The sequence below is a fragment of the Dasypus novemcinctus genome, chromosome 6 (assembly GCF_030445035.2).
Source record: "Dasypus novemcinctus isolate mDasNov1 chromosome 6, mDasNov1.1.hap2, whole genome shotgun sequence".
Taxonomy (NCBI): Eukaryota; Metazoa; Chordata; class Mammalia; order Cingulata; family Dasypodidae; genus Dasypus; species Dasypus novemcinctus.
In genome coordinates this window covers 77,248,594-77,271,647 of record NC_080678.1, presented here as the reverse complement: position 1 = coordinate 77,271,647, position 23,054 = coordinate 77,248,594, and the positions used below count along the sequence as shown (strand labels likewise).

Here is a 23,054-nt window from a genome sequence, read left to right as displayed (position 1 = left end):
TGTGACAACTTTTAGTGCCTTTTTTCTTTATTAATGTTTACTTTCACAAAGGTTGAATATATAACCCATAAGCTTTGAGGATGGGGCTGTTCTTCTGACCAGCTGATTTTTCTTCTTAGGACTCCCCTGGGTCGTGCACGAGCATGGCTTCGACTGGCCCTCATGCAAAAAAAAATGGCTGATTACTTGCGTTGCTTAATTATTCAGAGGGATCTCTTGAGGTTAGTACTGTTAAGTCATAGTAATTTTTTTTTACATTTTTTATTGTCTTTTTTTTTAGGATACATATATCACAAAAAATGTTACAGTAAAAAGTATGAGGTTCTCATATACCCCACAGCCCACCCCACCCCCACTTGTCCCACATTGTTTTTCTGCTAACATTTACTATCAGTACCACTACTGTACTTCTTTTCTTACCTCTTTTGCTTTCCCTGGCCCTAATATTTTCCTTCAAGGGAACTTAGACAACAACAAGTAAATAGAACAGGAAGAACAAAAGTGTCAAAGAGAAGACTTAACACACAGACAAACAGCACCTAAATAAACTCCGACACTAGATGGAGAAGAGTTCAGTCAACTGAACAAACCCATCAAGATAAAATGATGACCAGACAGCAACAAAAAATTACAAGTCATAGTAATTTTCCTTTTTTTATTTCAAGTCTATGCTGTCTTTCAAAAAGAATTGAAAGTGTAGCACAAAAGGATATATAAAATACAATATCATGGCCTAAAATAAAAGGAGGAACAGAGTGATAAAGTAAAACACAGAGGGGACCTAACATGGATCCAGATCTGGCCTAAAAAACAACAACCATAAGTTGTTGTTTTTTTTATATGATATAATACATATACATAATTTATTGTCTATTTATAATTTATTTTTTTTTAAAGATTTATTTATTTATTTCTCTCCCCTCCACCCCCCACCCCAGTTGTCTGTTTTCTGTGTCTATTTGCTGCGTGTTCTTCTTTGTCCGCTTCTGTTGCTGTCAGCGGCACAGGAATCTGTGTTTCTTTTTGTTGCGTCATCTTGTGTCAGCTCTCCGTGTGTGCGGTGCCATTCCTGGGCAGGCTGCACTTTCTTTCATGCTGGGCAGCTCTCCTTACGGGGTGCACTCCTTGCACGTGGGGCTCCCCTACGCGGGAGACACCGCTGCATGGCACAGCACTCCTTGCGTGCATCAGCACTGTGCATGGGCCAGGTCCACACGGGTCAAGGAGGCCCGGGGTTTGAACCACGGACCTCCTATGTGTTAGACGGATGCCCTAACCACTGGGCCAAGTCCGCTTCCCACATGTTTTTCAGCAGCCATTAAGGAGTAAGTTTATATAGTTCATATTTTTAAATTAATTTTTATTTTCTGAATTACAATTCTATGGATAAAAAAATTTATCTTGGAACTTTGGGCTTTAATTTTCCAGGTCTTTCTATTTTTTTCAAAAGATTTATTTACTTTATTTATTCCCTGCTCCCCTCCATTGTTTGTCCTTACTTTCTGCTCTGTGTCCATTTGTTGTGTGCTGTGTTTGCTTGTCTTCTCTTTAGGAGACACTGGGAACTGAACCTGGGACCTCCCATGTGGGAGAGTGGCACTCAATTGCTTGAGCCACCTTTGCTCCCTGCTTTGTTGTTTATCTCATTGTGTTTCCACTTTGTGTCTCCTTGTTGCATTATCTTGTTGTGTCAGCTCACCACTTCAGTCTGTTGCACCAGCTCACTATCTTGCTTGTCTTCTCTAGGAGGCACGGGAACTGAACCCGGGACCTCCCATGTGGTTGGTGGGAGCTCAATTGCTTGAGCCACATCTGCTTCCCCCAGGTCTCTTTTTTAAAGGGCTTAAATATCCAAACTGTTACTTCATCTGTACTGTGGGCACTGTTTAAGTCTTCAATTTAAATGGAAGGCCAAATGTTTGAGGCAGAATTTTAGAGCAAGGCAGCCATTCCTCAGAGGAAATGGGCTTGTATAGACCCGCCTTTCATCCTTGGTCTCTTTGATGGGCTGGTGAATTTGGTCCTGTTTTTTACTCCACCTGTGACTCTGGTTTTTACATCTTGGTTTTCCCATTTGTTAAATGAGACTGACAGTTCTTTTTTTTCCCCTAGTTTATAACATGTAATTTATTCTTTTTCATGGTTGTGTGATATTCTATGCAGCAGAATTTATCCATTTCCTTTTTTTTTTTTGTTTTTTTTATTATCTTTTTTTATTTTAAAGCTACATAGATCACACAAAATGCTACATTAAAAAATATAAGAGGTTCCCATATACCCCACTCCCCATAACCCATACCCCCACTCCTCCCACACCAACAACTTCTTTGATTAGTGTGATACACTCTTTGCATTTGATGAATACATTTTTGAGCACTGCTACACACAGCATGGATTATAGTTTATGTTGTAGTTTTCACTCTCTCCCAGTTCATTCAGTGGTTTATGGCAGGATATATGTTGCAACTCTGCTGAGGCATCTGTCTCTGCAGTATCCTTCAGGACAACTCCAAGTCCCAAAAATGCCCCCATATCACACCTCTTTTTCCTTTTCCCTGCCTTCAGCAACTCCAGTGGCCACTGTCTCCACATCAATGATACAATTTCTTCCATTGCTAGAGTCATAATAATTCTGTAGTAGAATACCAGTAAGTCCACTCTAATCCACATTTTATTCCTCCATCCTGAGGACCCTGGGATGGCAGTGCCCATTCCACGTCTAAATTGAGAGGGGGCTTAGATCCCACATGGCTGATGGATGGGATTCTCCTGCTTGCAGTTATAGACTCTCTTGGTTCCTTGGTGTGGTGGTTGACCATCCTTACCTCCTTGTTAGCTGACCTGGGTAAGTCCAACAAACTGGAGAGTAGGTGTTGCAACTCTGCTGAGGCTGCAGGGCCCACCTGGCACATGGACAGTCCAGAGATTCAAGTCTCCTAGGCATACACCAACCCCAGCGTCAACCACAGTTTCGATAAAAGTGACAGAAGAGGCATGTGTAGAGAAGTTACATCTGCGTCCAACTCCACTGGCAAGGCACTAAACTCCAGTGCCATCTGCCATGACCGTAGGACCTGGGTGTCTCCGTAGACCTTAGGAGCACTACTACCTGGGGTTGAATCTACTTTGGCTGCCCCTGAGATCCTGCTGAGATATAATATCTTAATTAAGTCACTTTCAAGTCTCTTAGCCATATAAACTCATTTGTCTTTACCATTTCCCCCTTTTATTCAAGGGAAACTGACAATTCTTAAACACCTTCACTTTCTTAATGGTATCTGAAGTTTAATGATTATAATGCTCATGTGATTCTTGAGGAAAATATGAGATATTGATAAACAGTTCTTTGAATATAAATTGACAAGTGTTAGTTTTTTAGACTATCCAGTTTCTTTCACAAGTCACTTGCATGAATATTTTCAGAACATGAGTATCCATAAATGTTTTTAATTGATAATTATCTATTTAAGAACATTTGCAGTGCACATATCAAATGCATTGACTTGCACATGAGCTTTGAAATGCTTCATTTGTTCACTTCCCTACCTAATCTCAAGCCCTTTGATTGAAAATTCAACTCAAGAAAAGGTGTCACAATCAGACCAGCAACAGTCACTGTGTCCCCCTGAGAGTCAGAAACACTCCAGGCCTAAGCAGTACAGCTTTTTCTTATGTTTTCTCTTTGCTTCTCCTTTTCACTCTTTCAAATTTTCTTTTCCTCTTTTATTTCCTTCAGTCCCTTTCTTTTTAACAGTGTAAAATATAGACTCCTAAAATAAAAAAATTAAAGTTACTCTTTTGCATAAAGGCTAATTTTAAAATACAAAACCTAGAATGATAACATGTCTAAAAAATGTGCCGAGATTTTAAAATTTAGCTTTATTAGAATCAATTTTATTGATACCTATTAATAAAACATATGATCTATCAAAAATGTACAACCAATGGTATTTGATATAATTACAGTTATGCATTCATCACTTCAGTCATTATTAGAGGATTTTCATTATTCCAATAATAATAATAACAGATAAAATCACTACCTCTTTATAATCACTTCTCAGTCTCCCTGTGCTTCTCCTGCTTTATATAGCTGCTATTCTGTTTCTGTTTTTCTGATTTGTATTTTTATAGTACCTTTTGTCTAGTTTCTTTCACCTAGTATATTTCCTTTTTTTTTGTCCTAATGAAAGATTATTAATATATTACTATACACTGTTGTCCAGATTTTGCTTTGGTTGTATTTTTGCCTGTTATTAACATCTCGTAACATTAATGTACATTTGTTCAGTTTCAAAGAAACAGTCTTATATATGCAGTACTACCCATATCCATATTTCAATGAGATTTCACTGTGCTCTACAGTCCCATGTTAAATTTTTTTAGCTTTCCTTCTAGTAATATCCATGATTAAAATTTTACTTTTGAAATTTGTGATTGAAAGTTTTTATTTTAATTTTCACAGTGAGTTCTATGAGTATAATGCCCTAATGATGGAAGAAGAAGGAGCTGTAATTGTTGGGCTGCTGGTTGGCCTGAATGTGATCGATGCTAATCTTTGTGTTAAGGGAGAGGATTTAGACTCACAAGTAAGTGAAAGTCATTAGTACCCAATGCAAAATATTTTCAGTTTGTACTTTTCCTCTTTGACCCAGGATCGCTCTATGTTGTAAACAGTGCTGTTAAATACTAAAGAAAAATTAAGAGTACTATTCAGTGCATTGTAAAGGTACTTCTGTTAAACTACTGTTTCTGTCTTTTAAATAATTCAGGTTGGAGTGATTGATTTTTCCATGTATTTAAAGAATGAAGAGGATATTGGAAATAAAGAAAGGTATGGTTTTTACAAGTCATTTCACATACTGTGTTATTTATGTTGCTCTTTACAAACCCATATGAGGTCCATCTATTTACAATGCTATTGATATCTTTTTTTCTTGTTGCTCCTGCTTTGTTTCATTTTCACTTCCATTAAAGCTTTACAAAGCAAATTAGGGAAGATCATTTAGTAGAATACTTTAGTGTTAGGCAGGGCTTTCAATCACACCTGTAGTTCCTGAGACTCCTTGTAACAGTCACTTGTGTTTTGTGATAAAAAGTATGAGAGCTTGAGAGCTTGTTAGTCACAGGCTTACAAATAAATGTTGATTTCTTTCAAGATCTAATTGTTTTTAAATGTATGATATATTAATGGTATTAATAAAGTCTAGTTTCAGCAGCGGTTCAGCAACGGTTATAGTCATTCAGCTTCTGCTATAGGTTTATAAAGATTGTTGTTTTTTAGGGTACAAAAAATATATCAATATTATGGTTTTACAAAATTTTTAGATGATGCAGAAATTTTTTGTGCCCTCTATACCTTTCCAGACTAGCACAAAGCTACTTTATTTTCCTTTCTAGGAATGTTCAGATTGCTGCCATCTTGGATCAGAAGAATTATGTTGAAGAGTTAAATAGACAGCTGAAGTAAGTATTATGGATACTTAGCAAATTTATTAATATTGTCGTTTTGTTTTCCTTCAGATCAGCTTAACCCTACTCCTTTTCTTCTAAGAGTCCTTGAGAAGAGAGTGAAGAGATAGAGAATGGAGATTAAGAGTGCAGAAAATTATTGGAGATAATTCATTTTTTTCCTGAAAATGAGAGTCAGATTTTTAAATATAATTTTCATAGAATTTAAATAGAATTTTAAACTTATACCTTTGAGGAAAAAAGGCTAAATAAGGTGGAAATATGTAGTATTTTGATGGTTTTAAAAATCAATTTTGGAGGAAAGGGTGAAGCTCAGTGGTTGAGTGCCTCCTTCCCATTTGTGAGGTCCTGGGTTCAATCACCAGTACCTCCTTTAAAAATAAATTCATTTTCATACTTCACAGGGCTTCATGTGTAAATGTGACTATCTTCCATGGTGGAATTTTTCCCCTACAGTGTTCCAGATTGTTGTCTCCATCAGAGTGAATACTCTGAGAAGATTTTCTGAGATCTCTATGTGAAATAATATAATGCAAGTTTGGCCAAATATGTTGGGAACTGCTTAGATAGTTAAAGTTTTTCTAGTGGCCACATGTAAAAGGTAAACAAGAAACAGGTGAAATTAATTTTAATAGTATATTTTAATTAAGCTAATCTATCTGAAATATTATTTCAACATGTAATCAATATAAAACTTATTAGTGAGATATTTTTTGTTGTTGTTGTTATTGTCCCAAGTCTTCAAAATCCACTGTTCATTTTATACTTAAAGCACATTTCAAGGGAAATGGATTTGGCTCAACTGATAGAGTATCCACCTACAACATGGGAGGTCCAGGGTTCAAACCCAGGGCCTCCTGACCTGTGTGGTGAGCTGGCCCATGTGCAGTGCTGATGCGCACAAGAAGTGCCATGCCACACAGGTGTGTCCCCCATGTAGGGGATCCCCACGCGCAAGGAGTGTGCCCCGTAAGGAGAGCTGCCCCATGTGAAAAAAGTGCAAACTGCCCAGGAATGGTGCCACACACAGGAGAGCTGACGCAGCAAGATGATGCAACAAAAAGAGACACAGATTCCCGGTGCCACTGACAAGAATCCAAGCAGACACAGAATAACACACACAACGAATGGACACAGAGAGCAGACAGTGTGGGAGGGGAAATGGGAGAAAAATAATAAATAAATCTTTTAAAAAAAGCACATTTCAAGTGCTCAGTGTATGTGGTCCGTGGCTACTGTGCTGGACCATGCAGACAGTGAGTATCATTTGCTACATAGTTAGAGATGAACTGTTTTCATTAATTAAATTTAATAAGTAAAAGTGTCGATCATTGGGTTTTTAGTAGTATTTTTTATCGATATTTCATAACTTTTATGTGCAGTTTCCATTCCCAGATATTGTAAGTTACATGTCAGAAGGACCCTAAGAGGACATAAAGAACTAATGAATAGCACTAAATAGAATTTTACTAGAAATATTGGTTCTTTTGCCTTTACTGTTCTCGCCAAAAGTTATCCACCTAAATGAAACCTCTCTCACAAAAGTTTAGACAGTTGATGCATTTTGGTCAGCACGATGAGACCGGGATAACACCTTTTTTTTTTCTTTTTTTCTTTTGTGAGTTTGTGTGGTTTTGAATGAGTTTTTCTTTATTAATTTCAGCAGTACAGTCAGCAGCCTCCATTCAAGAGTTGATTCATTAGAAAAGTCAAATACTAAGCTGATTGAAGAGGTATTGTCAACCAGTAATGGATAATTATCTTTCATGGACCAAGTATTTGTCATCCTTTTTCATTTTAAGTATGAATGCATATATGCACACACGTATATCATTGTCATCATGTTGGAATGCTGTAATATAGTTGCAATTGGTGACTATAAGTTATTGAGAAACCACCTTTACTAAGGCAAATTCTCAGTTGGTTGAATCTTTGAGATTGTCCCTCTTGTTTTACTAGTCAGATCACTTTTCTTTACTAGCATCACCACAAATCATGTCCACCCTTTCTCCACCCTCCCATGTATAATACTCATCCCACTTGCTCTAGTTTTCTGCATTGTGAATGTGACTATCTAGTGGTCACAGAGCTCATTTGAGGGAGAACTAGAAATTTATCTCAGCTCTCTTGCTTCCTGTTTTCAAAATTAGTTAGGCTGGAGGAAGAAATCTGTTATTAGTGCTATGAACCCTATTTTTCAAGTTAATTAGAATTCTTATTTCTTTTAGAACTGGCTTAATTTTTCAAGCCAGAGAGGACATGATAGTTTGCATGACTGCAATTAAGAGCATATCTCATTTTGATGGTTGAACTACTGAATGGGACCATTACAGTTTGTTCCTCTTCTTGGCTTTAGGCATACCGCAAAGTGAAGGTTGTATCCCTGACGGTGTTTTGAAATTTGAAATTGCAGTCTAACGTTGGGGAATGGTCCCTGCCTTCCTTTACTAGGGTTTCTCTTTTCATCTTGAGCCTCAGAGCCAAGCCACTTAGTCACTTACTCTGATGGTGAGAGTTGTCTCATTCATCATAGTCACTCAGGTTCCTAAGATGTACCTAGATTTTTACAGGTGTCCTCACTGGTTACCATCAACTTCTGATTATATTTCAATGATAGCACAACTGTCTTTCCTTATAGATATTTCCATCTTTATACAAGTCTTTAAAGTCTTATTGTTTAAGGTACTGTTCTTTATATGCTTACTCAGATGCTTTATATTCATGATATATTGTAAATCAGATAAGTATAAAATGTTTAGACTAAAAAGGGAAATAGTGGAAATAAGAGTATAATTTCTTTCACTGATATCTTGTGATCATAAGGAGCACAGTTTTCTTATGAACGTATCTATGTATGTGAGAGACATTTTACAACTTTTAGGATTTTATTTTATGCTATTTATAACAATGAGCATAACCTGAAAAGCATGTAACATATAGATGTTTAAAGTCTTTGTTCTTGCCCTTTCATAATTTTTAGTTAGCAATTGCAAAGAACAATATCATTAAACTTCAAGAAGAAAACCATCAATTACGAAGTGAAAATAAATTGATTTTAATGAAAACACAGCAGCATTTAGAGGTGAGTATAGACTGCTTTCAAACAGATTGTCTTGTATCAGAAATTGCCACTTTTAGGGAATTTTGCATAGAGTAGGAATTTCTGTACTGTATTATTAGTAGTAGTATAACAAAAAGTTTATGTTTTCTTCCTAGGTTACCAAAGTGGATGTAGAAACTGAGCTTCAAACATATAAGCATTCTCGGCAGGGCCTGGATGAAATGTACAATGAAGCCAGAAAGCAACTTCGAGATGAATCCCAGTTACGACAGGTGGGTTACATTAAAGTTATATTAGCAAATTCCTGGGAATAATTTACCCTTAAGTAGACACCATTTAAAATCTTAACCTTCTCTGGCATGGGATAGCAAATCCATGCCCTTTAATCTCCTTAAATTCTTTAAACTCCTACTCTAACAGTGATTTTTAAACTGTGGGTTACAATCTGTGGGCATGAAGTGCATGAGTTATGATGAACATTTTAAAAAAATGATATAACTCTGTGATTATACCAAATACCATTGATTGTATACTTTGGATGAATTGTATCCTTTACCAGTATGTATCAATAACATTGATTTGTTTAAAAAAAAGAGAATAGAATAGAATGACATATTCTTTTATCTATAAAATCATTTTAAAAATTAACTTGTTTTTAACCTTTTAACTTGTGAAATATAATACCTACAGAAAAATACAAATTAACAGCTTAATGAATTTATAAGGCAAATTACCTGCATAATCACACCTAGGCCAAGAAGAGAATACTGCCAGCATCCATTTTGCTGTTTGTCTTTAATACTAGGAAACTTGTTCTTCTGATAAAAGTCTGAGAAGAAATTAAAACTTTGTGACATGGGATTTTTGAGCTATCATTCAGCCTTCACTTGTACACACTATTCCATTTCCTTTTGTTTTGGAAAAGTTAATACTGAATTTATGAGGAATAAAAATATTTAATTCTTGAACGAGTAGAATAATAATACTTAAAAGAATATAGAAAATACTTCCATTTTAGCAAAAAGTGCATTTGAAAATACCTGGAATATTTGTTCTTATAGGGCCTGGTTATTTCCCTATAGGGGACTGATAACTTAAAAGGAGTAATCTACATATTGGATGGAAATTTTTCTTGTACTCATTAACTCTCATGTATCTATATTTTACATTCTGAGGTGGTATGTGAATTGAGTGTATGTTCAAATTGCAGGATGTGGAGAATGAGCTAGCAGTGCAAGTTAGTATGAAACATGAAATTGAACTTGCCATGAAGTTGTTGGAGAAAGATATCCATGAGAAACAAGATACTCTAATAGGCCTTCGACAACAATTAGAGGAAGTTAAAGCAATTAATATAGAGATGTATCAAAAGATGCAGGTAAGGAACATTCTTAAATTCTTGGGATTTCTTAACATATAAATTGAAAATGAGTTATTTGTGGGAAGGATCTTATTTTCAAAGATGAGCCCATTTTTTTCCCCATTTTTTTTATTTTTTAAAAGATAATTTGATTAGGAAGTAATCAATCAGTTGGGCTCCCAACTACCATATGGCTGTGGCTCAATCAGTTGGGCTTCCATCTACTATATGGGCGGCCCTAGATTTGCCTCCCAGGGCCTCCTTGTGAAGGCAGACTTGCCTGCACACTGTGGAGTGCCGCTGGCCCACAGGCGCTGCGGAGTACTGCCGGCCTGCAAGCGCTGTGGAGAACCGACTCAGCAAGGTGACACAACAAAAAAGGGAGACAAGCAAAAATTCAGAAGAACACACAGCTGAGCAGACAGCAAGCAAGCCACAAGGGAGGGGGGGAATAAATGAAAATAAATAAATACACAGAAGAATGCACAACGAATGGACATAGAAAGCAGACAGCAAGCAAAAAAGCCACAAGGTGGGGGAAGATACTTTGATAACATAAAATGTTAGAGAGAATATATAGGGGATTCCCATATGCCCCACTCCCCACACCTCCCACATTAGCAACATCTTTCATCAGAGTGGTACATTCATTGCAATTGATAAACACATTTTGGAGCATTGCTGCTAAGCATGGATTATAGTTTACATTGTAGTTTATACTCTCTCCCATTCAAGTCTGTAGGTTATGGCTGGATATATAATGGCTTTTATCTGTCATTGTAATGTCATTGAGGATGATTCCCAAGTCCTGAAAATGCCCCCCCACCCCATTATACCTGTTTTCCCCTCTTCCTAACCCCAGAACATCCATGGGTCACTGTGCCTCCACAACAATGGTATTTCTTCCATTGCTAGAATCACAATAAGTATTAGACTTACTAGAATTCTATTAAGTTTATTTTAGTCCATAGTTCATTTCCCAATCCTGAGGACTCTGGGATGGTGATGCCCACTCCACCATTAATTGAGGGGGTCTTTGAGTCCATACATCAAATGGATAGGATTCCCTTGCTTGCAGTTGTAGGCATTCTCGGTTCCTTGGTATATTGTTTGTCCATCATCTTCTCCTGTTAGTTGTTCTGGATGAGTCCATTGAACTGGAGAGTAGGTATTGCAACTCCATTGAGATTCAGGGCTCAGCTGGCACATGGACAGCCCAAATATTTAAGTCTCTTGGATGTAACCTACCAACTCTACTACTAATTATAGGTTCAAATAGAAGGACAGAAGAGTCATGCATAGGGAAATCACTGCTGAGTCTAACTCTGTCACACTGGGGAGCATAAATACCAGATTAGGGCCCACTGGCAAGGGGCGGAATTCCTAAACTACCTGCCCTGACTGTAGTGTCTGGATGTCTCCATATCCCAGAGTAGCTTCGTTATTTGGGGTAGTTTCTACTTTGTCTGTCAATGAAATCCTGTGGAGATGTGCATAAATGCTACCTTTGGGATGGCTTCCCGACTCACTTTGAAGTCTCTCAGCCATACAAACTCATTTGTCTTCAGCTTTTCCCCCTTTTGGTCAATGTCTTGTTTTTTTCCCCAGATGCACTGCTTGTTGGTACTTGGTAGCAATCCCTCAGTGCCAGGAAGCCTAAGATGAGCCCATTTTAACTGTGCCATTATGGTTATAAAAATTAGTGTCAGAAACGGACTTTGGCCCAGTGGTTAGGGCGTCCGTCTACCACATGGGAGGTCCGTGGTTCAAACCCCGGGCCTCCTTGACTCGTGTGGAGCTGACCCATACGCAGTGCTGATGCGCGCAAGGAGTGCCGTGCCACACAGGGGTGTCCCCGCGTGGGGGAGCCCCACTCGCAAGGAGTGCACCCGTGAGGAAAGCCGCCCAGCGTGAAAAGAAAGAGCAGCCTGCCCAGGAATGGCGCCGCCCACACTTCCCGTGCCGCTGACGACAACAGAAGCGGACAAAGAAACAAGACGCAGCAAATAGACACCAAGAACAGACAACCAGGGGAGGGGGGGGAAATAAATAAATAAATAAATCTTTAAAAAAAAAAAAATTAGTGTCATTGTATCTAAATGGAAGATTAAAACTTAAAAAAAAAAATGAAAAAGTTATCACACAATAACAAAAAAAAGTACCTATCTAAATTTGTTCCTTAATGAGGATTAAATCTTTTGGGAAAACTCGTCAATCTGAACTTCCAAGACTTTTTTGTGAACTTCTTTAAATATTATAGTCCTGAGAAAAATTTAATTCTGTTTGAATATTGTAATAAAGTGACATTGCTGTTAAGTAGATCACTAAAAGCCCTTTACAGTTTAATTAGTTTGAAAAATTGCATGCTTTACAAGAATTTGTTCTGTTGTCTTCCAAAAACATTGAAGGCTGAGATTTTTTTCTTTATTACCTTTAAAATGATGACCAGTAGTACTACTGCTTTATATTGCAGGTGTAGTTTAATCTACAAATTAACTCTGCTTATTTCAAAGTAACAATCCCAAAGTAAAATGGTATAAGAAATTTATAAATAGTCAGATTTAAAAATTGAAACGATTGTTACTTTTATGTTTTTGTAAATAGGGTTCTGAAGATTGCTTGAAAGAAAAAAATGAAATAATTGCCCAACTAGAAGAAAAAACCAATAAAATAACTGCAGCTATGAGGCAGCTGGAACAAAGGTACAGTATTTCCAGTCTTATTTATTTTTTTCCATTTCTTCCCAGCTTTTACTTTATTCAACTCTGACACCTGCCACAAAAACCATATATTAGGAGAATTTGGATTAGGACACTTTTTTGCATAAGCCCAGCAGGATTTTGCATTTTTTGTTTTGGTTGTTGCATGGAATCAAGGTGCTTTATATTAGGTTGATTGAAGTTGCCATTTTGTAGATACTTTTTAAAAGGCCTAATGCTGGCAATTTCATGTTCATTCTATTACATTAAAAAATACACTAACAAAAACCTTGAAAAAAAAGTCAACTAAATAAAAAATGGAATTATCCCTGATTGATTTTTATCCCTGATTGATTTCCATGCATATTGATTTTCACGTGCCTTGTCTTTCACCATCTCTTTATCTGAAATAAGGATTCTGAATTAGGAGTTTAGTTTTGTTTCTTTGAGCTAGGACCCTCAACCTACTCCCCAAATAGTTTTATTTAAATAGAATTGTTTTTATTGGCATTTTTCACTTTTAGTGTTGGAAAAATGTAATGTATTTCCATTGCCCTGTCATGTTGGTGTCAACATATGTCTTATCATTGCTTTCTTTGAATCTACTTATGAAAAACATAACTATTAATGCTTTATTGACATGAATATTCTTTTATTGACATCCTCTTTCTTCTTTTTTCTTTTTTCTTTTTTTTTTTTCTTTTTCCCCATTTATACATTTTGGACATCTTTATTGCCTTTTTCTGTCTTTGATTTCTGTCCATTCCATTATGAAGTGACAATGATTTGTTAACTCAAACTAGAACAATTGCAATGTCATTGGTGAAATGTGCCAGCAGTGATACTCAGGATCAGTACAAGCTGGTTAAAGATATATCTTTCTGAAAACCACTTGTATTTAAATAGACTAAAAGAGAATAAGCAATTTTATAATATATTAAATAGAAAATAATTTATGCTATTAAGTATTCATAGAGTATTAGGAACCCTGGACACTTCTTGGTCAGCTGCTATGGCAGTGCATTGCCATAAAGCAGAATGGATGCACTTGGATTTCTAAAACTACATTCCTCAAACCTTGTGCACAAGGGCTGATTTGAGTATTGTATTGACCCTTTGGAGGTCAGGATTTTCAAATGCAGTTTTATCTTTTTTAACTTTTTGATGAAAAATATAAAAATTGTTTAAAAATAAGTTAACCTTTGATTTTACAGTATATTGGCACAGATATTTTTTCTCATTAGCCCACTCTTTGCCTAATGGCTCCCTTACTGATTTTTTTTTTAAGAAACATTTAAAAGTAGTTTATACCTGGACTGGCCATCTTCCTGTGCTTTAGCATCCTCAATTTATCATTTCCCTTTAGCCCTCTTCTATGATAGCACAACTTCAAGGCCTACCTCACTCTGACTTTCATTTTTACTTTCTGTAATCTTAGAGAAAAGTTTGGGTTCTCCCCTGCCTGAATATTTTAATTTAATTTGCGATTTAGAGGTAACTTGAATGTTACTCTCCTTTCCTTGGAAGTGACATTTATACTTCTGAAATGTGCAAGGGATGATTAAAATCCATTGGTATAGTTTTAAGGAAGAAATGAAGAGGGAATTTTGTTTTGGTTAGTTGAACAGAAATTTCTCTTATGATTTCCTACAAGGAGTTACTGTCCTTTGAATACTTGGGAGATATTTTCTTATAAAAATACTGAATTTAAATAGAAGAAATTCTAGATGGCCAAAGAACACAGGTAGTGGAGCTAAGCACAGGGAGAAGCAATGGCTTACAAATAAAGACAGAGAAAACGAAAATCACATTTTTAGCCAAGTTTAAAAACACAATAGTGAGGAGAAAAAAATGATCTCTAGAAAATGATGCCAACTAGCACTAAATTCTTTTGAATCTTAAAATATATCTGTATACACACACCGTATATACACCGCATACACACACAGAGCATTGGAGTAATTTACTAAATGCATTAAGATCTGAAGGAAGGGCTCAACTGTTATTTGGAGTAATTGCAGAGTCTTTACCCTTGGCTTTGTAGCACACTTGATTCCTGGCATACACTTTCTAGCATAACATATAACAGTGTGGCTTCTTCAATTAGTGTAGACATAAGTACTGTGCTTTTCATGGTTTTGTTAAAAGGCAATAATGCACCTATTATACTATGAAATTGAATTCATTATGCTCTACATAAGTGGTAAAAGCTGTATTGCTTTGCATTGTTAATTATGATCAAGAAATAAAACAAATATGAAAATAGTATTCTGGGCATATTATATGTTATATTGAAAATCACAAAAACAATTTCTAGACATTGTGTGGCTCTTTCACGTTTGAGTTTGTGAATTTTCTCCCAAACTTTGTTTTCATTTAGAAATGTTTCTATTTCCCCATTTTTCTTTTATTTGTCTTCTTCACCCTTTTACACCCTAGTTCTAGCCTCAGTTTTACCCAAAGTTGATTTGAATTACACCAGATTGCAGCAAGCAGAGAAGGCGCAGATGGAAGCTGAAGATGAGGACGAGAAATATCTACAGGAATGTCTGAGTAAATCTGACAGTCTGCAGAAACAAATCTCCCAAAAGGAGAAACAGCTGTGAGTATTTCATTCTTGGAAATAAATATTTATATGACCATAACTGCCTCTCCCCTTTTTTCATTTTGCATATCATGGCGTAATACCAGTATTTCCATTTATCTAATGAAACTATGGGTTCTCTTTGCTATGGGTATCTGTGGGGGTTCTGGAAAAAAAAATCAGGAAACATCATTGCAATAATATATTTTTGTTCCCTTTATTGTTTACAGAGCCCTTTCTCTCACATTACTTTTTTAGCCTCATAACAGCCTTGTATTTATTTTTAAAATTTATTTTATTTTTCTTTATTTTTAAAGTAGCTTTAGATTACAAAATATAGGGGATTCTCATATTCCCTACCCTCTCCCCTCCCACACTTTTCCTATTTTCAGTCTCTTTGATTAGTGTGGTACATTTGTTAAAATTGATAAACACATATTGAGGAATTGCTACTAACCATGTTCTATAGTTTACATTATGGTTCACACTTTGCGCTGCACAATTTTATAGGTTTTGACAGAATGCATAATGGCCTTTATCTGTCATTGTAATATGCAGAAAAATAACTGTGTCCCCAAAATGCCCCATGTTACACCTATTCTATCCTCCCCCTCCCTTTAAAACCTCTGGTGACCACTGCCTTTATATCAATGTTACAAGTTCTTCCATTACTAGAATAATAAAAAGTCTACTTTATTCCATATTTGCATGCCCCCCTTATATTTGTTCATTCCTCAATCTTGAGCATTTGGGGATGGTGCTGCCTCCTCTGCTTCCATTTGAGAGGGGACTTAGATCCCATGAGGCAGATGGATGGAACTGTCTTGCTTACAGTTATAGATATTCTCTATTTTTTTGGAATGGTAAGTCTCTAGGATATATATTTAATGGGTATAGTGCTAATTATAGGTTCAAATAAAAGGGGAGAAGAACCATGGGTAGGAAAATTATAAATGAGTCTAATTCTGATACATTGGGGAGATAAGATTATCATATATTCAGAGGTAAGGCTCACCAATGGATGCTGATTTCCTGGGGTTGTCTACCCTGCTTATAGTGTCTAGATGCCTCTAGAGCCCTCAGGAGCATGCCTGCTTGAGGCACTTTGGTAGTCAGTGAGATCCTCCTGAGATGTATATAAGTGTAACCTCTGGAATGACCCCCCAACTCACTTTGAAATCTCTTAGCCATACAAATTCATAGTTAATATTTCCCAATTTTGGTCTTTTTCCAAATGCATTGCTAGTTGGTGCTTGCTAATAATCCCTCAGTGCCAGGGACGCTCATCCCCAGGAGGAATATCTCATACCAGGGGAAGGTAGTGATTTTATATGCTAAGTTTGGCTTAGAGAGAAGCCACATTTGAGCAACAATGGGTCTTTCAGGAGGTAACTCTTAGGCAATATATATTACTAGGCTAAGTTTCAATTTCATGAGAACAAGCTTCATAAGTACAAGCATTAATATCAAGGGCCTGGTGTATTGGTCTGTCCTCCTTCGCTAGATACTGCCCATATACTTTAGAGATCCTTGCTACTGTGTTAGAGAATGTAGTAGTATTCCTCAGGATGGGAATTCAGTATTCTCTCAGTTATTGTGTGGGTCTCCACCTGTCAAGACAGCATCCCGTGACCACATGAACACCTTCACTTCCATATATATTCATATCCCTCCCCACACGTACCCCCACATACCCCAACCACTAACACCCTGCACCAGTGATCCTCCCCTTCCACAGAACAACCTTATATTTAAATAAACACATTTAAATTAAGCAGAAAAGACATGGTAGGTATCATATGTTCCCATTTTAGAGAGGAAGTTGATTCAGAGAGGTTCTGTAGCTAGTTAAGTAAGCAATCTGTTTTATTTTGCTTTTGCTAGGCTGCTGAAAGCAGACACCATGAAATGTGTTAGCTTTAACAATGGGAATTTATTAGCTTCCAAGCTTACAGTTTTGAGGCTGTGAAAATGTCCAAATCAAGCCATCATCAAGATGATGCTTTCTTCCTATGGATCAGCTTCTGGTGATCCTGGCTTCCTCTGGCAAGGGCACATCTGCTGGTCTCCTGTCTATTCTGGGTTTTGTTGCTTTCACTTTCTTGCTGCCCTGCCTTTCTCTATTCATTCTGTTTATAAAGGACTCCAGTCAAAAAGATTAAGACCTACCCTGGGCGACACCTTAACTGGCATAACCTCATGAACAACTACTTACAATAGGTTTATGCTCACAGGAATGGATTAGCTTTAAGAACATGATTTTCTGGGTTACATACAGTTCCAAACCACCGCAGCATCAGAGTTAGGATTTGAACACAGGTCTCCCACTAGTTGTCCAATTTTCCTCCCACTCTGTCTTCTTGCTCTAGGAGGGTTTTAATCCCATGGCCATTATGTCTAGGTCTTTGTAACTGCTAGTGTAACAGGTCTTTGTAACGGCAAGGAACTTTTATTATCAAAGAATATGCTGTTTTCTGAGAACATTTTCATTAATATGTCATGATAGATCTGAATATCACCAATTAGGGAAGATAGTAAATGTCACTGAGTTGGGAGGAAAAAAGCAAGTTGCAAACTGTATGTCAAATATGATCCCTTTTTTTGGTTTAAGATTTATTTATTTATTTATTTCTCTCCCTTTCTTGCCCCCCCACTCTCTGTGTCCATTCGCTGTGTGTTCTTCTGTATCTACTTGCATTCTTTTTTTTTTTTTTTAAAGATTTATTTATTTATTTAATTCCCCCCCTCCCCTGGTTGTCTGTTCTCGGTGTCTATTTGCTGCGTCTTGTTTCTTTGTCCGCTTCTGTTGTCGTCAGCGGCACGGGAAGTGTGGGCGGCGCCATTCCTGGGCAGGCTGCTCTTTCTTTTCACGCTGGGCGGCTTTCCTCACAGGCGCACTCCTTGCACGTGGGGGCTCCCCCACGTGGGGGACACCCTTGCGTGGCACGGCACTCCTTGCGCGCATCAGCACTGCGCATGGCCAGCTCCACACGGGTCAAGGAGGCCCGGGGTTTGAACCGCGGACCTCCCATATGGTAGACGGACGCCCTAACCACTGGGCTAAAGTCCGTTTCCCCTACTTGCATTCTTGTCAGCGGCACCGGGAATCTGTGCCTCTTTTTGTTGCATCATCTTGCTCTGTCAGCTCTCCGTGTGTGTGTCACCGGTCCTAGGCAGGCTGTGCTTTTTTCTCATGGGTTGGCTCTCCTTATGGGGTGTGCTCCTTGCGCATGGGCCAGCTCACCACACGGGTCAGGAGGCCCTGGGTTTGAACCCTGGATCTCCCATATGGTAGGTGGACACTCTATCTGTTGAGCCAAATCCACTTCCCGATCCCATTTTTTATAAAATTAAAAACATGCGTGTATGTATATTTACATAAAGAATACAGATTCTGGGGAGTGGTTACATCAGGAGACTGATGGTAGGTTAACAGGAGCATTTTATGTTATATTTTAAAAATATCAGTGTTTTCCCTCAAAAATATGTATCACTATTGTAATTAAAAGAAAACAACAGTGGAAAATCGAGTTCCTCAGTACTGATGGGTAATGGTGAAAGTCCAGACTCCCACCTTGGCTTTGTCTGATAACAACCCATCATCATGACATTCAGAGGGTGGAAGTCTATGTTCCCTACTTGGCCTATGCTGACAGGGGTGGGAGGCCCGTGAATTTTTTTCCTTGTGTTTTGCTGGATTAGGGCATTTATTGTTGAAAAGATTTCTCTTGCTAAACTGGCCCTTTCTGTTGGCAAGAAAGTACAGACTTTTTATAAAAAAGAAAACTTGGGGACCTCATTACCATTTGTTCCTAGAGTCCTGGTGTACTTAGCTCATCTGCCGCCTTCTCTCCACTTTTCAATGTCTTCTTACATTTTTTTTACATATAATATCTAGGGTTGCTAACTCTAAGTAGTGGGAAGAACAGGGAGAATTCCAGCCTGTCTGAAACTAGAAATCTAAGATCCCTTTAGATCTACTACAAAATAATATTTTAAGAAGTTAGCATACATATAAAGCTTTATTTTAGGCCACAGAATATTACCTTGTTTGGAAACTTCTATTACTTATACAATGTAAAACTAACCCACCCCCTTCCAAAACCTAAAAGTACTCAGCAAACAAAATTTTTCTTAATCTTAAGCACTTTCACAAAAGGATAGCCTGTACCTTTAGGGCTTCCTTTGGCCACCAAAATCAGAAGGAGCAGTTAAGTCATCAGGTTTATTGAAGGTGACAAGGGCTTTGTCATGCAAGTTCCTGTGCCCTAAATGAAAAACATGAAAAGCTAGAATGGGGTACTTTGCCAGAACAATCTTGAAATCTTGGTACCCCTGTGTTTTACTGAATTGCCTTTCTAGAGTTTGCCAACAGTATAGTTAGGACAAATCTTATGTTTATTGTGCAGTCAAGCATCTTTTGGACCTCTGCCCAAAGAAAGACGAGCAATTTTATAGGGACCTGCTATTTCCCTGAAGGGCTGAACTAACAGAGTAGAACTTGGCTGCAGTTTTAGGGAGATGTTTTGCACTGCTAAAACCATAAAAGTAGTTGTTTATAAGATTTATTTATTATTTATTTCTCTCCCCTTCCCTCCCCCAGTTATTTGCTCTCTGTGTCCATTCTCTATGTGCTCTTCGGTGACCACTTCTATCCTTATCAGCGGCACCGGAAATCTGTGTTTCTTTTTGTTGTGTCATCTTGTTGTGTCAGCTCTCCGTGTGTGGGGCACCATTCTTGGGCAGGCTGCACTTTCTTTCACGCTGGGTGGCTCTCCTTATGGGGCGCACTCCTTGCACGTGGGGCTCCCCTATGCGGGGGACACCCCTGCGTGGCAGGGCACTCCTTGCGAGCATCAGCACTGCGCATGGGCCAGCTCCACACGGGTCAAGGAGGCCCGGGGTTTGAACTGCGGACCTCCCATGTGGTAGGCGGATGCCCTATCCATTGGGCCAAGTCTGCTTCCCCATAAAAGTAGTTTTGTCTTTCATTTGGTGCCATCTTGCTAGGGCATGAACATGTTAACAATTTGGAGAGCAGGTGGATGCTCTGGATCTTTCACATATAGTGAAAATATTTTCTAAATTTGTTTATTTTAAATTTTGTTCTTTGTTTTTTTTCAATTTAAACATTAAAATTTTTTTATGTGGTTAAGATTTCCCTTTATGGTTTCTGCCTTTGGTGGTCAACATTAATTTTGTTAATATATTTATAATAACTTAGAAACAAAATTTTTCCTTTGCTTTTCCACTCAGCTTTTTCTGATTTTAAATGAGCCACTCAGAGAGCACACCGTACTTTGGTTACTGTAGTGTTAGTAAAATTTCCCTGCCCCTCATTCCTTTTAAATCTGTAGTAAAATAGTATTTATCAGCTCTTTGAAGTCTCTTCCATTTTCACACATCTCTTCTCTTTGACCTGAATTATAAAATCCAAAATCTGTTCCACTGGAAAAAATGTGGCTGCAAATGGAAATGTTAATTTTATGAGGAAACAGTAAAAAGTAATAAAAATATTAAAATAGTTATATAATATGATATGCTCAGTGTATAGTTATAATATTTGCAATTAAGTTTGTAAAAGTACTAGAAACTCTCATATTACTAGTATATACCTCACTGTTATACCCACTTATTTTTTTTCCTAACAAACATTTTTTTTGTCTTTATTTTTTTAATATTACATTCAAAAAATATGAGGTCCCCATATACCTACTATGAGCAACAATTATAGAAATGATTTTTCATGGAAATGAATTTGACTACTTTTGTACTGCGGCTAGCGTCTGTTGTTAGAATGATCTAGTAGTGCTTTCAGCTGGGGACTGGCATTCATAGGCCTTCCTTAGCATTGTGGACTTTTGTGTAATGTCTGCTTGATCTTAGATCTGGCCTGTAATTGGTCAGCTTCCAGTGGTTATCTGAAAATAGGTACTTTGTGCTAAGGCTAATTTTTCTGGTACTGGTATCAAATTGATTTAGTGGTTGCTATAATTCTTATATCAGAATAATGCTTTTCATTAGTTTGTTGTAAAATTTTCATGTTGCACAGAAATGTGAATAATTAAAAAACCACAAAAGAAAAAGAAAAAAACAACAACCCCATATTCCTCACTTCAGTTCCATTGCAAGATATAACCAGTTTTAATGGTTTGTTGGGTACCCTTCCAGGCATTTTCTGTGCTTATATAAGATTTGTATATACAGATTTATAAATGACATAAATTACTGTTTAGCAAGGATTTTTTGTGATTGGCAAATAAATGGACACTTTGTGATCAGAAAACTCTGTGTGTTGTTGAACTTGTATACCAAAAAATATTCATGAAAGAAAATGTTTGAGAAATGCATTAAAAAGGCAAAAGTAATTGACCCAAATTTTGCTCTTATTAAAGAATACATACAACTATTATGAAAAATAGTGCTCAGCTTTTGTGTATCATTTGTCATTTAAGGGTACAACTGGAAACGGATTTGAAGATTGAAAAGGAATGGAGGCAGACTTTGCAGGAAGATCTTCAAAAGGAAAAAGATGTGTTATCTCATCTTAGAAATGAAACTCAACAAATCACTAGTCTTAAAAAAGTAAATAGTAGTAAAATCTTTAAAATGTATGTCTTAAAGAATGTTAAGTTATTTATGAAGATAATTGAATCATGATCTATCTTTATACTGTATAAACAGGATGTACTGGTCATCTGAAAACTTATCAATAGGAGATTATTTAAGTGAATGGAAAAGCATTATTCCTAATTAATGGTATATGTACAGTGTGGAGTTTTTGTTTATTTCTTTAAAGTTGCATTTTATATCTTTTATTGAAGGAGTTCCTAAACCTCCAGGATGAAAACCAGCTGTTGAAAAGAAAATATCACGATCAAGAGCAAGCCCTTCAAGAACTTGGCAGCAAGCTTAGCGAGTAATTTCCCCTTTTTCTTTCAATGAAGTAGTAATTGACTTTCACAAAAATGTGAGTGTATCAAACCTAAAAGGCAGAAAAGGTTAAATATAGAAAATAAAGATATGAACTATTAAAGAAAAACAAAACAAAACCTTAAAGATTAAAAAATAATATTGTAGATAGAAGAGATTTTATTAAAAGTTATGGTCATTTCAATAGATCTTAGCTTTAAATATCTTCCAATAGTTAAAAACTAAGACTCTTATCTAATTTCTTCAATGTCGGAAAATCCAGAAGTTCTCTTAATATATTTTTCTCAGAACAACAGAAACTGAATTTTCAAAAGATCCAAAGAGATGTCTTTTAGACTGTTTTGAGGAGTTAATGAGTGAGAGATAGAGGTTATTTTTATGCTTTCCTGGAATCAGACCTTAACTTCATGCAGTGTGCGCCCGTTGCAATAAAATGTCATTGGGATCTGCCAAAGTCAAGAAGGAGAAATGTGTTCTACCTTGGTCATATTTTCCTCCTTGTTCTTTGTGGTCTGTGTTTTGGGTTAGCAGCTCCATCTTTGTACCGTTATTCAACATATTGTCACATATTTGGGGTAAGCTCAAGAAGTATGAACCACTGCATGTTATAAAAAAAAATAGCATCACATTTTACTACAGAAAGTAAGGATAAGAAAGCTAAAATGGCTTATGATCCCATCACCTGTATAAATCCCTTTCTTGTTTTATGTGGTTAGAAAATTCAAATTAGCACAAAAAAATATACATCTAAGTATCAGTCCTTATAGACAGCTAATTCCTGAACAAATCTTTATGTAAGCATCCCATTATTATTTTTATGATTTTTAAATATATGAATATGTATGTCTTTTTAAAAAAAAATTAGCTCAATAGAAATCATTTTAGAATAGAGACTTAATGCTAAAGTTGGGATTCCACTAAGAGGTAATGAGACCAATCACCAAA

The 23,054-nt window shown here is 36.8% G+C and overlaps 1 protein-coding gene across 6 annotated transcripts in view; it reads left to right on the top strand.

Moving 5' to 3' along the window:
* Positions 1–23,054, top strand: part of RUFY2 (RUN and FYVE domain containing 2) — a 76,950-nt gene that overhangs the window by 41,404 nt on the left and 12,492 nt on the right. For 2 of the 6 annotated variants that reach the window (XM_004470517.4, XM_058298925.2), the window contains exons 4-15: positions 120–221; positions 4,466–4,589; positions 4,773–4,834; positions 5,401–5,466; positions 7,136–7,205; positions 8,453–8,554; positions 8,689–8,805; positions 9,744–9,911; positions 12,498–12,595; positions 15,075–15,194; positions 21,632–21,761; positions 22,001–22,095. In XM_004470517.4, the coding sequence (XP_004470574.1) occupies positions 120–221; positions 4,466–4,589; positions 4,773–4,834; positions 5,401–5,466; positions 7,136–7,205; positions 8,453–8,554; positions 8,689–8,805; positions 9,744–9,911; positions 12,498–12,595; positions 15,075–15,194; positions 21,632–21,761; positions 22,001–22,095 (1,254 nt within the window). Of the gene's footprint in view, positions 1–119; positions 222–4,465; positions 4,590–4,772; positions 4,835–5,400; positions 5,467–7,135; positions 7,206–8,452; positions 8,555–8,688; positions 8,806–9,743; positions 9,912–12,497; positions 12,596–13,368; positions 15,195–21,631; positions 21,762–22,000; positions 22,096–23,054 lie in introns of all 6 variants that reach the window. The other 4 variants (XR_011649037.1, XR_011649036.1, XM_058298926.2 and 1 more) reach the window with 4 other exon arrangements.